This window comes from Pelecanus crispus, chromosome 10, assembly GCF_030463565.1.
Source record: "Pelecanus crispus isolate bPelCri1 chromosome 10, bPelCri1.pri, whole genome shotgun sequence".
NCBI classification, from domain to species: Eukaryota; Metazoa; Chordata; class Aves; order Pelecaniformes; family Pelecanidae; genus Pelecanus; species Pelecanus crispus.
In genome coordinates this window covers 39,155,868-39,168,771 of record NC_134652.1, presented here as the reverse complement: position 1 = coordinate 39,168,771, position 12,904 = coordinate 39,155,868, and the positions used below count along the sequence as shown (strand labels likewise).

The window sequence follows — 12,904 nt, the reverse complement described above, 5'->3', positions numbered from 1 at the left end:
CTCACAGCTACAACAATACCAATTTCTTTGAACACTTTGGCCTACTGGCACTAGCAGACATGGGGCACGCTGCATGAAACATAGCACAAGGCAGGACCCATGGGTGGTTTTATCCAAAAACTCTACCTAGAGCACTTGCCTAAGCAAGCAAAGCAAGTTTAACTGCTCCATTTAATCAGTTGATATTGGTCACTGTCCTGATGTGCATTTCATCTGAAAATGTCTTCAAACCTTTTATACATTTCTTCCTGGATTCCTGACATGGATGTTTAAGGGAAAAAGACACAGGATTTATGTGTGTTCCCCTATAGAGAAAGGGAACTGTCAGTACATTGGGATATCAATAAACACGTTGTAAAAATCTTGCCTTAGCTCCAAGACATTCAGCACAACGACACCATGCAATGAGATTCACCAGAATAAAATAGCCCAGAACACAGAAAAGAAACAATCAGAATAAACTGGAGTGAGAGTAAAAGGAGACAGGGAAAACCAGCACAACTTCTGCAGAGCCAGGCCAAAGAAAATTATGCTACTTAACAGTAACTGTATGTCACAAGGCATTTCCTTTACATGCAGTATGCCAGTAGGTGCCTCCTGTTCCTTGACATTATTTTTTCTTTCATATAGGTATACAAGGTCCTTCATACGGGTATATTGGGTATATATATATATTGGGTATATATATTGGGTATATATATACCTTCACAGATGTATATTAGGTCCTGCAGATGACTGCTGTCATTTCAGGAGACATGGAAGGGAAGCTGTAAGCAGATAAGCAGCTTTCATGCATGGTCTAGAAGTATACTGACGATGCCAGGGCCAGGCAGCAGGACCAGAAATAAGAGGGACCAAGTGGAGCAGATCCCACCAGCATCCATGCAGCAGTAGGCAGGCTCTACTCCTAACAACTCAAGAGGCAAGAGGGGCCCGGGCATTCTCAGACACTTGGCTCTGCTTGGTGAGACCAGAAGTAGGATCAGTGCTATGGGGTTATGGACACATTATCAGTACAGCTGAAAACTGTTGAGAAGACTGTACAAGAGTGCAGGTTTTGAACCTCTGCCAAGTGTCTCTGAAGACCAGCCCTAATGCATAACCTCCACAGGGGGTTGACAGCAGCTCTGCAACTGGTGGAACACGGCCAAACACACTGGCTTGGCCCTGTGATCAGAGCAAGGAGGATTTCCTCATACAGGGCCTGAACGATCAGCAGCATAGAATGAGGGACCTGTTCTTTCACTTAGGTGAGACACAAGAGATGGATCACAGGTGAAATGCAACTATCACAGATAGTACAGGGCAAAAAGGTAATCTGTATCCTCAGGATGCTGATATGGGGTTCAGAAGCATAAATCTCAGAGAGCTGTAGGAGGGCAAGTGCTCATAAACATCCAAAGCTCCCAGTCTCAGGAGACCAGACTGCAAGGAGCTGAAGCCTGTACCCATGCCCAGGGAGGAGGGAAAGAGGAGAAGGGATATGTGCACAACTTCTACAGATGCTAAACCCTAAGGTAAGAAGGTCCCTGACCCTTGGTACCACCAAAGGACATCTATGTGGGCTATCACTCAAGTTCTGCAAACATCTCCCGGCATGATGCCACTGCAACACTCTGTGGGTGTGAAGGGACAAGACCCTTTAGCAGAGCGGAAGGCCGTGCAAATGACACCACAGTCCCCAAGTGAGAATCTTCTTTCCAGAATGTAGCATGCAGACATAACCAAAAGTTCCCCTCTTTAGGCCACAAGATTAGGTTGTGCGTATTACCTCCCAAGCCTTCATTCACATTGTGGTTCTGTTTAAGTTGGGCAATGCTTAGGTTTAGGTATTTAGGTGGGGTAGATGCTGTTCAGGACACAGAATTTAATACAAGGGCAAAAACCTTAAATGAATTCTTAAGTTGGTCTATAGGAGAATTCCCAAAAGGCAGGCAATAAATTCTCTGAACTGTTATATCTACAAAATGTGGAGATACAGTACTGTAGATGAAACTTTGTTAGGCTGTTCCAGGTTCTTAAATGGTCCTCTTTGAATTAGAGAGTGCCCTTCAAGATAACACGTAAAGATTTGTAAGGCAAATCTACTTTCATATTACACAAGAAGCAATGCTTTCAGTTCCCAGCTGTCCTCCAGCGTACTTACCAATGTAATTTACACAGTCAGACAGACTTCGAGAAGCAAAGGGTCCATCATAGACAGTTTTGCTTTTATCAAACAAATAGACCATGTAGCTATCCCAACCTCTCTGGCGAGAAAAGATAAGAGAACATAAACAAGAGAAATCCCAAATACAGCTCATACTAAGCCAGAGGGTCCTGGCTACATCATGAACTAGTTACCGTGGGCAGACACTCTTCTTATCATGTGCCTTAAAGAAAATGATTTTGATAGAACCCACAGAAAACACAGGACCCTTTGCTAGCAAGTTACTTTATTTAAATATTTAGACAAGAGTATAACTATAGGGATCTGCTTACGTTACCCGATAAATGAAATAATGCTAGAGCTGAGAAGTCACTACACTTGCAGAGCAAACTGTCCCCAGTGGGAGAAGATTAAGGCAATTTATCTTCCCTAAGATTTTAAATTCCCTGAGAATGTGAAAGACATCAAACGAACAGAATCATTCTTACCACACCATCAATAACACACTGGGAAGCAGGTTTCCGAGGGTCCAGGCAAATCCCCGTTTCCAACAGCAGTTCCTGATTTCCAGTACTTATTCCAGTTTCAAACTCAATGCGAATCTGAAGGGAATGAAGGCTTTCCTCGGGATGCAAGAGAAATGAAACAATCTTGGCAGAGGTCATGTTTAGGATGTGTACTATCTGTAATGAGTACAAGTTGATTACAAGTCACCGGCTATCAAAGACAAAGGACACAAAGACCTGGGAGGGACTATGTAGCAATTAATATGTTAGACTGAGAGCATCATTTGAGTTTTAATGACTACAATCATCAAGTTCAGCAGTAAAGGCCCACATAATAAAACTCAAAGTCTGGGCCTATAACTTTTAACTTAATGTCAGAGAAAAATTACAGTCAAACCCACTAATAGCCTTCACAAGCCATGCTGCAGCTTAATTACATCAAAGGAATGGTGACAAGCTAGCATAAAGGCCACCTTGAGCCTTGTTGTCTCTGATGCTGGCCAGTAGTGCTCCCAAGAAAGGGAGTCCCATTTCCTTTAATTCCTCCGTACAAAAAAGCGGTTACATGCCAGTGCTTGTCTTCTCACTGCTCTCATGGCCCTCTCTATAGTTTAACCATATCTGGGCAGAGACTGTAGGACCCAAACCACACCATGATATACATATTTTTGACAAGTCCCAATTATGGGCACAATATTTTGTTTTTTGGGCTTTAATTCTTTTGGAATCCTTCCAGATCGGACAAAATTATCCTCTGGCTTCTACACATGCTTGCCTCAGCTAGTCTTACTCCAGCAAAGCTCCAACAATTACTTGAAGGGAAGAGTCAGGTGAATGTAATCTCTGCTCTGCTACAGGTACTACTATAGTACATGGGCCTGGAGGTCACAGCATCAGCAGTGGAGTTCAGGAAAACTGTTATTAGCAAATATTAAACTATTATTTGATCTTCGTGAGTCCTTTCTGAGATGACACAGTAATATAGGGTCATTCTTCTACTCCAACGGTAAAGCTAGAGATTAATATTCCTGGTGACATTTGGCCTTCAGGTATGTACTGTACAGGCTATATATATATATCCACTCACTTCCCAATACCAACAAAAACATTCCTCATGATCCTGCAGCTGGATGATGCCAGGATTATAGCTTTGCTCCACTGAACACGCTTTCTGTCCTCTGAGATGCTTTCAGTGGGCCTTTAAACCCAGTAACAGCCCTCACTCACCTTCAAATTCAGTATGTGATCCATTATTACAAAACACTTTGGACGACTGGTCTCAGGATCTAAACCTCCACCCCTCTGTTGTGGATCCCAATTCAGCATCAGTTGCAACCAGTTTTCCATTGGTTCTACAATTAAACTAAAACAGAAGGGCCGTAAGAAAGAGGAGGCAGATACTCTACAACACTTTGTCCACTTAGGAAACTAGGGTCTCACAACAGCAATAAGGTTACAACTCTTTGGTTAGAGACCATACGTGTGCAACATCCGCTGAACATGTGTGAAGATCAGCGATTTCACTGCAGTCGCTCATCCCGACAGCAGGGAAAGCCTGGAAGGGGAGGAAAGCACACACAGAGCGAGCATCCCTGCTGTGACAACAATCTTCACTGAGCTCAGCAGGAGCACATGCCCGTCCCATATACCTTGCATTACACTTCTCCCTCTTCCTGACTCATATTCATTGAGTCAAAAGTATCTTGACACATCAGTAAGGTGTGCCAGAATGGATAAGAGGGAGAATTTGGGTTTTTTTCCTCCAAAACACATCCGTGATACACATAAAATCAAATAGTTTTCAAAGCCTGGTCTGCAGAATAACCATTCCTGTGCTGCAGAGTTGCCTGGAAGGTTCTCCTCCACGTTTATCCACACAAGAAGCACATAAGTTTATTGTCAAGAGCGTCTTTAAAGACAGTACACAGTGCAAAAAGTCCAAAGCACTGGCACAAAGCCACTTATTTCATCCTCAACTCCAGTACTTTTCCTAGAAATCTGCCAGTGCCAATGAATTGTGCTGCACTGCTGGGCGCATCTAAAGACACAAGTGCTAAGTAAGCGACAAACGATCAAAGTCTTGGTACAGACCAATGAATTCGGGTTGAAGACCCTCCTGGAGGTCTACAGTCTGAGCCCTAGCCCACAGCAGGGCCAATGTCGCAGCTACAGCAGGCTGCTCAGGACTGTCCCAGCGAGTCTGGGCAGTCCCCACAGATGGAGATCCCCCACTGCTCGGGGCCCTGTCCCAGGAGCGCAACGCTAGCACGGGGAAACCTTTTTCCTGTGCCCAAATTTCATTTCCCTTTTTGTAACTTGTTCTGTTGCCTTTGGTCCTTTTGCTTTGCCTCTCTGAGAAAAGCCTAGATCCGTTGCCTCTGTAACACCCAACTAGATAGTAGAAAATAAAATTAGATCCCCCTTTGCCCCTTCTCTTCGCCAGACTGAAGAAGCCCAGCTTCATGGGCCTCTCCTTGTGTGCTCTATTCAACAGGCTCTGACCATCTTTGTGGCCTCTGCTGGACTTGCTGCAGTTTTCCCAACACAAGTACTAGAAGCTTCTGCTTTCATGGGGCAGCGAACTCAACTTGATGGTACTGAATCTCATAAATCAAGCACTTATCAGGTAGATATCACTCAGTGGCCTCAGCTAGTTTTACTCCAAAACTGCAGGGCAAACTGCCACTAGAGAGGCCCAAAGTATCAAAAAAGAGCCATGAGGCTACGGGCTATTCCTTAACAGCAAACGGTAGCTTGCCAGGAGCTTGAAACGCTCTTTAAGAGAAAGAAGGAGGACCCCTCAGTACTTGGCATAAAGAAGGAGGAGCCCTCAGTTTAAAAGACAAGCCAAAAATTACCACACGTAGTCACAAGGACACACTTACCCACAGAGGCTGTGAGGCTGTGGCAAATGGGTACTAAAGCGAACCTCCCCATTCATCTCTTCAGAAGCAAAGATGTGCTTTGGATCCTTCTTCTTGATTTTTTCATGCCTAGAAAATAAAATCCTTTGTGGATATACTGACAATGTTACTTTTGTAAAGGGCCAATTGAATATATGGCAGCAGCAAAAAGCACCAGTCTAGTAGCTTTAGAAGACAAACTCTTCTTTCAGGACAAAGACAACGTTTCCAAACAACCCACCCAGAACATCTCCAAGTGGGAGAGGAGAGTCCTTGCAGTTAACTCTGTCTCTGGAAACATTTTTGCGCCTGCTTGCAAGGAGGTCTGGCGAGCGTCAAACAAGAGGATCAATAGGTAAACAATTCACTGACCACAGAGCAAGCCTGCACAACAAAATGAGCCTCCACACGTTAATGAGACAGGAAAGATTTGCAAGAGTCATCTGGCGAAACCTCTGCCCTTACCTTGAGCCAAGTGAAGCATCTCGTAAGTGTTAGAAATGCAGCATGCTATTGGATCCAGTACCAGGGAAAGCATCACCAGCAACTTTGCCTCAGTTTCCTCACCTTGGCTCACTTCAGCACTGGTACAAACCTTGCCTCGAGCTCAGCTGCTGCCGGAGCAGCAGGATTTCCCAGGTCAAGTCGACCGTCATCAGTCAGCTGTGAGGCAGCTGAACACTTCCTGCTCCTGGAGGCTGCCAGCCTGCTCTCTTTCCCAGTCAGCACCAACTGGAACCAAAGCCACACGTGTGTGGCCTGCGCTGTTCTCTTCTTTTATGGACAGGGAAGAGCTGTTTCTAATCTCATTCATTCATTAGTTTTCTACTGCTTGCATTAGGAAACCAAGTTTTCCATGTTGGAAAAAAATGCAACAAATATTGAACTATTAAAATAATAAAATGCCAAGAATTAGCAGTTAAAAGGGCAGCTATTGCAACATATCGGTTAAAATTATTTTTTGTTAACACATAATAACTTTTTAAGCTAACACTTGCATAAAATCTCAAAATTACCTTTTCTCCTGCTATTATTTCAATGCTAACAGAAAAGCAAGTTTCGTATTTTTTCTGTTGTGGAATCACCCTTTTAAAAACCAAGCTTACATACACTCCTGGTATTGCAAGGTAAGAAATGGAAAGACAAAAATATATATTTTTGCCCCTTCTAGCCCTTCTTCTAGCAAGCAGAAACCACATGCAGGTTAAAGTCTTTCAGTCACCTCTTTTGTAAAGTTACTTACAAACACATGACTGTGCGTTTACTACACAAAACATGCTCTGTCTTGCTGTGTTATTTATTGCTAAAAATAAGTAACCTCACAGCCTAGGTGAGCAAAGGACTGTATCACTCCTTCCCCTTACATTTTTCTGACACTGATACACAGACCGGTTTATAATTATATTTTTTGATTCAAATTTCACTTGTGAAGGAATCAGTATAACCAGAGGCTACCACACAATGTCATAAGCGCATACCACAATACGTACAAAGAGACAGTCAAACTGTCATTGATACTACTAAAGTATCAATGGCTTCTGCAAAGCTTAGCAGACCACCAGCTGCAGCACCTAACGAACAATAAATTTATCATTCTGGTTCACGCTGTCACCTCACCACACACAGCAGCTGTCATTCCTATTGCCTGGCATCACCACTTGCAGAATAAGTGTCTTACCAGGTAAATGGCTGCAGATTATGTAAGAAAGGTCTAAATCCTGCAATGCATTCAAACACCATCGTTCCAAAGCTCCAGTAATCAACAGTAACCAAGTAGGATTTATTCTCAAAGAGTTCTGGAGCCTAAAAAGGATCATGAAAAGACACTTTGAAAGGGGTGTTTAAGGTCATCTATTTTCTTGCATTTCTGCAGAGACAAAACTGTGCCTAGGCGTGGCCCCCAGCTCCACAGAGGCACGGGGACCCTGCTGCGGCCCTGCTTAGGCTGGGCCTGGAGCACCCAACCCACGAGGAGAAAGGAGGGAGCTGGGCTTGTTGGGTCTGGCTGTGGGGAGGCTGGAGCGGGGGGCAGGCTGAGAGCAGCCCCCGACCGTGGCACAGGAAGGGATGGAGGGGATGGACAGGGCCAAACTCGTCTTGGAAGCGACAGGTGATACAATGAGGGGCAACAGGCCCGGATCACCATCTGGGGGGTTGAGGTTGGACGTGAGGAAACACTTCTTGCCCTGGACAGGCAACAGCCTTGGGAAGGGTCCCCAGGAAGGTGCGGGATCTCCATTTTCGGAGGTTTCAGGGCTTGACTGGGCCAAGCCACGGTTGCCCTGACCTGCTGGTGACAGTCCTGCTGCGAGCAGGAGCCTGGACAAGGGACCTCTGTAGGCTCCTTCTGACAGACACTTCTGTGATTCTATAAAATGTGGCAATACCACATCACTTGTGTACATGAAAAAAATAATATCTTACCAAATATTGTAATGTTCCAACAAATGAAGTGCATAAACTTCCTTGATCCAGATCCTTTGCGTATCCCAGGTCTATTATTTTGTGAACAATCTGTAGACAGTTTAAACAGTTCATCAGAAGAGCAAATTCAGAGAAAAAAAAAAACCACCAAACCACCCAAATATCTATGCAGTGACATGCACAGCATGCACTCAAGAAGAGGAAAGCCAGAATGGAAATGCTGGAGAAAGTCCATAGCAAAGCTTTGATACATGACACAGCATTAAGGCTTTCTGTTTCACCACATAAGCTAGCGTTGTCCACCTATCTCAGCTTAGACTCGACTTTAAATAAAGCAGCTTGCCAGTTACAGCTTGGCCAAACAGAGTATCTAGCTTTTTACCTGGGAATATAAAGTTATTTGTTTAAAGAGTAACAATAGAGAAAACAAATTTCATTACAAAATCTATCAGGCTGACTCTCTGAACTAGCTTGATTTTACATGCAGTCCTCAACGCCACAAACACGGGGATATGCTACAATCTCATATCGTTCATATTCTGTTGCAGGCAAAATCTATCAGGCTGACTCTCTGAACTAGCTTGATTTTACATGCAGTCCTCAACGCCACAAACACGGGGATATGCTACAATCTCATATCGTTCATATTCTGTTGCAGGCAGGATTCTTGAAGCAAAAGTGGTTTGTTTTTCATGACAAGGATTTAAGAATAAGGCACAATAGGATTTATGGCTTCAAGAAGACATAAGCTTTTAGTAAATTCACAGTGCAGTTTTCAGCCCAGTTCACTGCCACAAACAACTACTTCTCTTTTATTTCTCTCAGGCAAGACAAAGCTGCTGTCAACTTCCAGAAAGGACAGTGGGAACACCACTGACAGAGGCCACTTGACTTACCTTCCCACCTTCATCCTGAAGAACAATATTTTCAGGCTTTAAATCTCTGTGTATAATTCTGTTTTCATGCAAATACTGGATACCAGACCCTGAAAGACATGTTTGATTTAATAGAAAATAAACTCACATTGATTAAAGATACATCTGATAAAATCTAATATCTCTTGACTTTGGGGTTGACATCAATAAATTTTCATTTTAAATCACCATTAAGAACTATTAACTAAAACATTCATCAGCTTAATGCTAGGACTGAACTAGCTCTGTTCCTCTGCTCTGCAGAAATGGAGGTTACTATGGCATTCAGACCTCATGACATAACCGCAGGTCACATCTCTTGTCTGTAAGCCAAGAGAGAAGACAGCTGAATTCTTCTCAAACTGTAGAGTTACAAAATGAACCACAGCATGCAGACAAGCAAAACAGGTCTCCAAAATGTGCAGGCAGCTTGAAACAGCTCTGCATGTCCTTTAGCCTAAGATCTTGGTAAATTAACACAGGATAACAAAAAGACCCATTTATATATGTGAGCACATTATGCGAGATGCTGACGAAAGAAAGCACTGAAATGAATTAAGCAAACGAAACAAGTCGAATTTCCCTTTGATCTAGAACAACTGCCAAACAGTGGCTTATAGAGCTTCCAGTAAACTTTCACCATTGCCAAAGCACCACAATGCAAACCATCCCATCAGGGAAGGGACCATCCGGCTGCGACGAAGCAGAAGCATGGCTAGAGCTAAAAACTGATTCCTGGGCAGCCTCTGGTTAACGCTGTGTGGAGCAGCTGACCAAGGTGCTGCTAGCAATGCCCCGGTCAGTATTACCAACACTGAACTTAAGGGCTCAAGGCTTCCCCTCTGCTGGTGGGGGACTGGTTCTGTCACTCCCACTGCTAAAAATGAAATTCCATGATTGCTTTAAGCCAACCTATGGGGCTGTCCCCAGAAGGAACACAGTTTCCTAAACTCTCCGTTCCCAGACGCAAATTTCCATGGCAGCACAAGCATTTATGTCACCGCATGATCAGCTTGATCCTGGGACAGATCCAGTTGGAAACCACTAAGAAAAAAAATCAGCAGGTTTTATTCAGGCTGGTTTCCAGAACCTGCTCCTCACCTGGGTACGGGAGTGGCTGTAATAGGGGAGGGAATGGGAGCGGGTGCCCAAGAAAAGGCAAAGAGCAGAACTTTGCCTTGCGGCAACAGTCCACACTTGAACTGCCTTGAAGGGACTGTGGAGCCACTAACAAAAAAGAAACAAGAGAAATCCTGCCTGCAGGAAGGGCGAAATTTGCTACTGGCCCACCCAAATAACAATACTGGCCACTAAATAAAAGATTATCAAGCAAGTGTCTGCCACAGGACATAGCCACAGACAAAACAGAAAAGACGACTTTCAACATTTGAGGTTGGGGTTTTTTTGGTTTGGTTTGTGGTTTGGTGGTGTTTTTTTTAAAAAGTCATGATTTTTCAATCTTGGAGATGTGAAAGTGGAAATTAAAGAAAAGGTCCCATGAAAGCCCCAAAGCAGGTACTGTATTTTCTCATCTCCATCACGGGGTATTTTAAATTTTCCTATGCTAAAGATACTCTGACTGCACATCGTGCAAAGCCTACTACCAGCCGTGATTGTAAATTCTTTACGGGATTATTTTATGAGAAATATTCAACCAGTATGCTTTGTCCACAGTTTGAACACTTTCTCCCATGAGGGAGAAAGTCCCCAGCCTTCACTGATTTACCGTTTATACATTTAACAGCTTCTAACTTGCATTTCTTCCCACTGCATTTTCAAATCTTTGTCAAAGACATGCCAAAGACATTCAACTTATTATGAAGACAACAGATCCCGTTCTGCAAGTGGAAGGGGAACAAGTATGAAGAAATGCAGAGTTGCACTTGATTTTGGGAACTCAACTACAAGCCCTCTGAATGCTGAAAGGACAGAAGCCCAGGCCAGTAAGTCCAAAATGCTTTCTCATGCCAAAACGATCTCCAGTCCTACAAGCAGAGATGGGTTATCTGTAAGAGAACTAAAAAACCAAGGAGCTGTACTGAGGAGCTCTCCTGGACAGCCTGCTTGCTAGAGAAGCCATCTGTAGAAACCTTCAATCAGATGAATTGTCCTCTCCAGGGTGTCCAAGCAGCCAAGGTACTTCCTGATGGACAGGAAGGCCAGTCTGAAGTCTCACATCTTTTGTTTTCTTGCAGTGCTCTCAGTGGTCAAGAATGGCATCAAGCATGCTAAAGCTCAACAGTTTGAAAAATGAGATATGTGATGAAACACTTCTGGACACCATCAAGTTTGTGTCGCAGAATGATTTCAATAGATCACTACAGCCTTGGGAAATGGCTCTAAAGCAGGCACCCAAAGGTATCAAATTAAATTGTTCCCTATGAGCAATGCTGTCACCTTGGGCTACTCCCATCCTGTATGGATTTGCTGCCTGCTCCCTTCCCAAACTGCAGAATCTGAAATCCACATGATATCAGACACCTTCTGTAACATGGATCAAGTTGATGTCTGGCTAATTCTCATCTGGTCATCACTCTGCCTCCCTATAGGCTGCCTTGGGACCCTCCCTAGGGCTGTGCACAGCACAGCAGCAGTGTTGGTGGGAAAGGTGGTTTCTTCTCCAACCTCATGCTTCAGCCTCCCATGGCGCAACATGGGGCTGGTGCCCCTTGTTACACAGCTCACCAAGTACAGTTTGGTCCCATCTATCACCTTTGCATCTGCCCTTTCTGTAGTCACAGGCTGCGCTCAGACCCTCCTCAGCCCCCCTGCACTCAGACCCAGCAAGCCCAACTCCTGGTGGGTCAGGTGCTCCAGGCCCTGGGCAGCCTTTGTAGCGCCTTGCCAGGATCTCCACATCCCTCTGGAACTTAGGGCCAGATGTGAACAACTGTATCCAGATGTGGCCTTCCCAGTGCTGAGTAAAGGAGACAATGATCTCCATCACTGTGCTAGCCACAACTCTAAACCAAACAGGATTGCTCTTCTAAAATGAGAAGCTTCTCAACTTATTTTAATAAGGCACACTTATTTTGGGATCACCTACCTAATTAACCCTCAGTTGAGAGCAAATCATTAGCCAGAAGATCGCTGGACTAGCCACGGCATGGTTGGCTTCCTCTTCTGCTATGCTCTTACCTACTTTGCTCTCAGCTCCACTCCAGTTTAGCATCTCCTCTGTACTGTCACCTGGAACAAACAGAATTTCCCTCCTACTAAGCAAACCCTACGCAGTGCGGCTACAGGGCAATTTTGGCGCTTCTCACGTTGGTCTTCCTTTTTGGCTTGTAAAAGTCACATTCCTTCAACTGATGTGCAGTTTGGCACCTCCAGAGCCACGAACAGAAATGGGTTTGAATGGAAAACCATAACCTTAACTAAACGTTATGGTCATAGTTACCTACAACTGACCACTACACAGCTTTTCCAATCCCATTCCACAGACATGTCATTAGTGCAAGCTTCTTGTCTCTGTGATGAGCAGGGATACCAAGTCCTTCCTTTGCACTAGAAATGTGATCTGTTTTAACACCCTGTTCTCATTAGTTCCCTTTTCAGGGTCAGCTGAAAAAGCAAAATGCCATAACACATAATTAAAAAAAAAAACCCAACCCCCCCCCAAAAAAAAACCAAAACACAAGAAAGGCATTAGACTACGTACCAATGTCGCTAAGCAGAGAAAGTATTTGACTTTCCTTAAGTCCGCAGCAGTTTTCTGGTTTGTTTAGCAGCTACAGTAAAGAAAAAGATGTTTAGACCCACAGCGCGACAGTTAACAGTCAAGAACAACATCTTCCATCCCCTGCTGACACAACACTGAAAACAGCACAGCTCAAATATAACTCTAGTTGAATGAGGCAGTTGGCTTTGTGAAATAAAAGCACAGGGCAAAAAGAAAACAACTTGGACAAAATGAAAATTCATTGCACACAAAGATGGGTTGAAAAGAAGATTTGGACTGCTAGAATAATACCACAAAAGCATGAAAGCCATCAGAAAGCATATATT

At 44.0% G+C, this 12,904-nt stretch overlaps 1 protein-coding gene across 2 annotated transcripts in view; it reads right to left on the bottom strand.

Moving 5' to 3' along the window:
• CHUK (component of inhibitor of nuclear factor kappa B kinase complex) overlaps window positions 1-12,904 on the bottom strand; it is a 30,327-nt gene that overhangs the window by 14,561 nt on the left and 2,862 nt on the right. For both annotated transcript variants that reach the window (XM_075717799.1, XM_075717800.1), the window contains exons 4-11: window positions 12,558-12,627; window positions 8,879-8,967; window positions 7,983-8,072; window positions 7,237-7,361; window positions 5,541-5,648; window positions 3,883-4,018; window positions 2,638-2,832; window positions 2,147-2,249 (exon numbers count right to left, since the gene is read on the bottom strand). In XM_075717799.1, coding sequence (XP_075573914.1) covers window positions 2,147-2,249; window positions 2,638-2,832; window positions 3,883-4,018; window positions 5,541-5,648; window positions 7,237-7,361; window positions 7,983-8,072; window positions 8,879-8,967; window positions 12,558-12,627 — 916 coding nt within the window. The remainder of the gene's footprint in view (window positions 1-2,146; window positions 2,250-2,637; window positions 2,833-3,882; window positions 4,019-5,540; window positions 5,649-7,236; window positions 7,362-7,982; window positions 8,073-8,878; window positions 8,968-12,557; window positions 12,628-12,904) is intronic.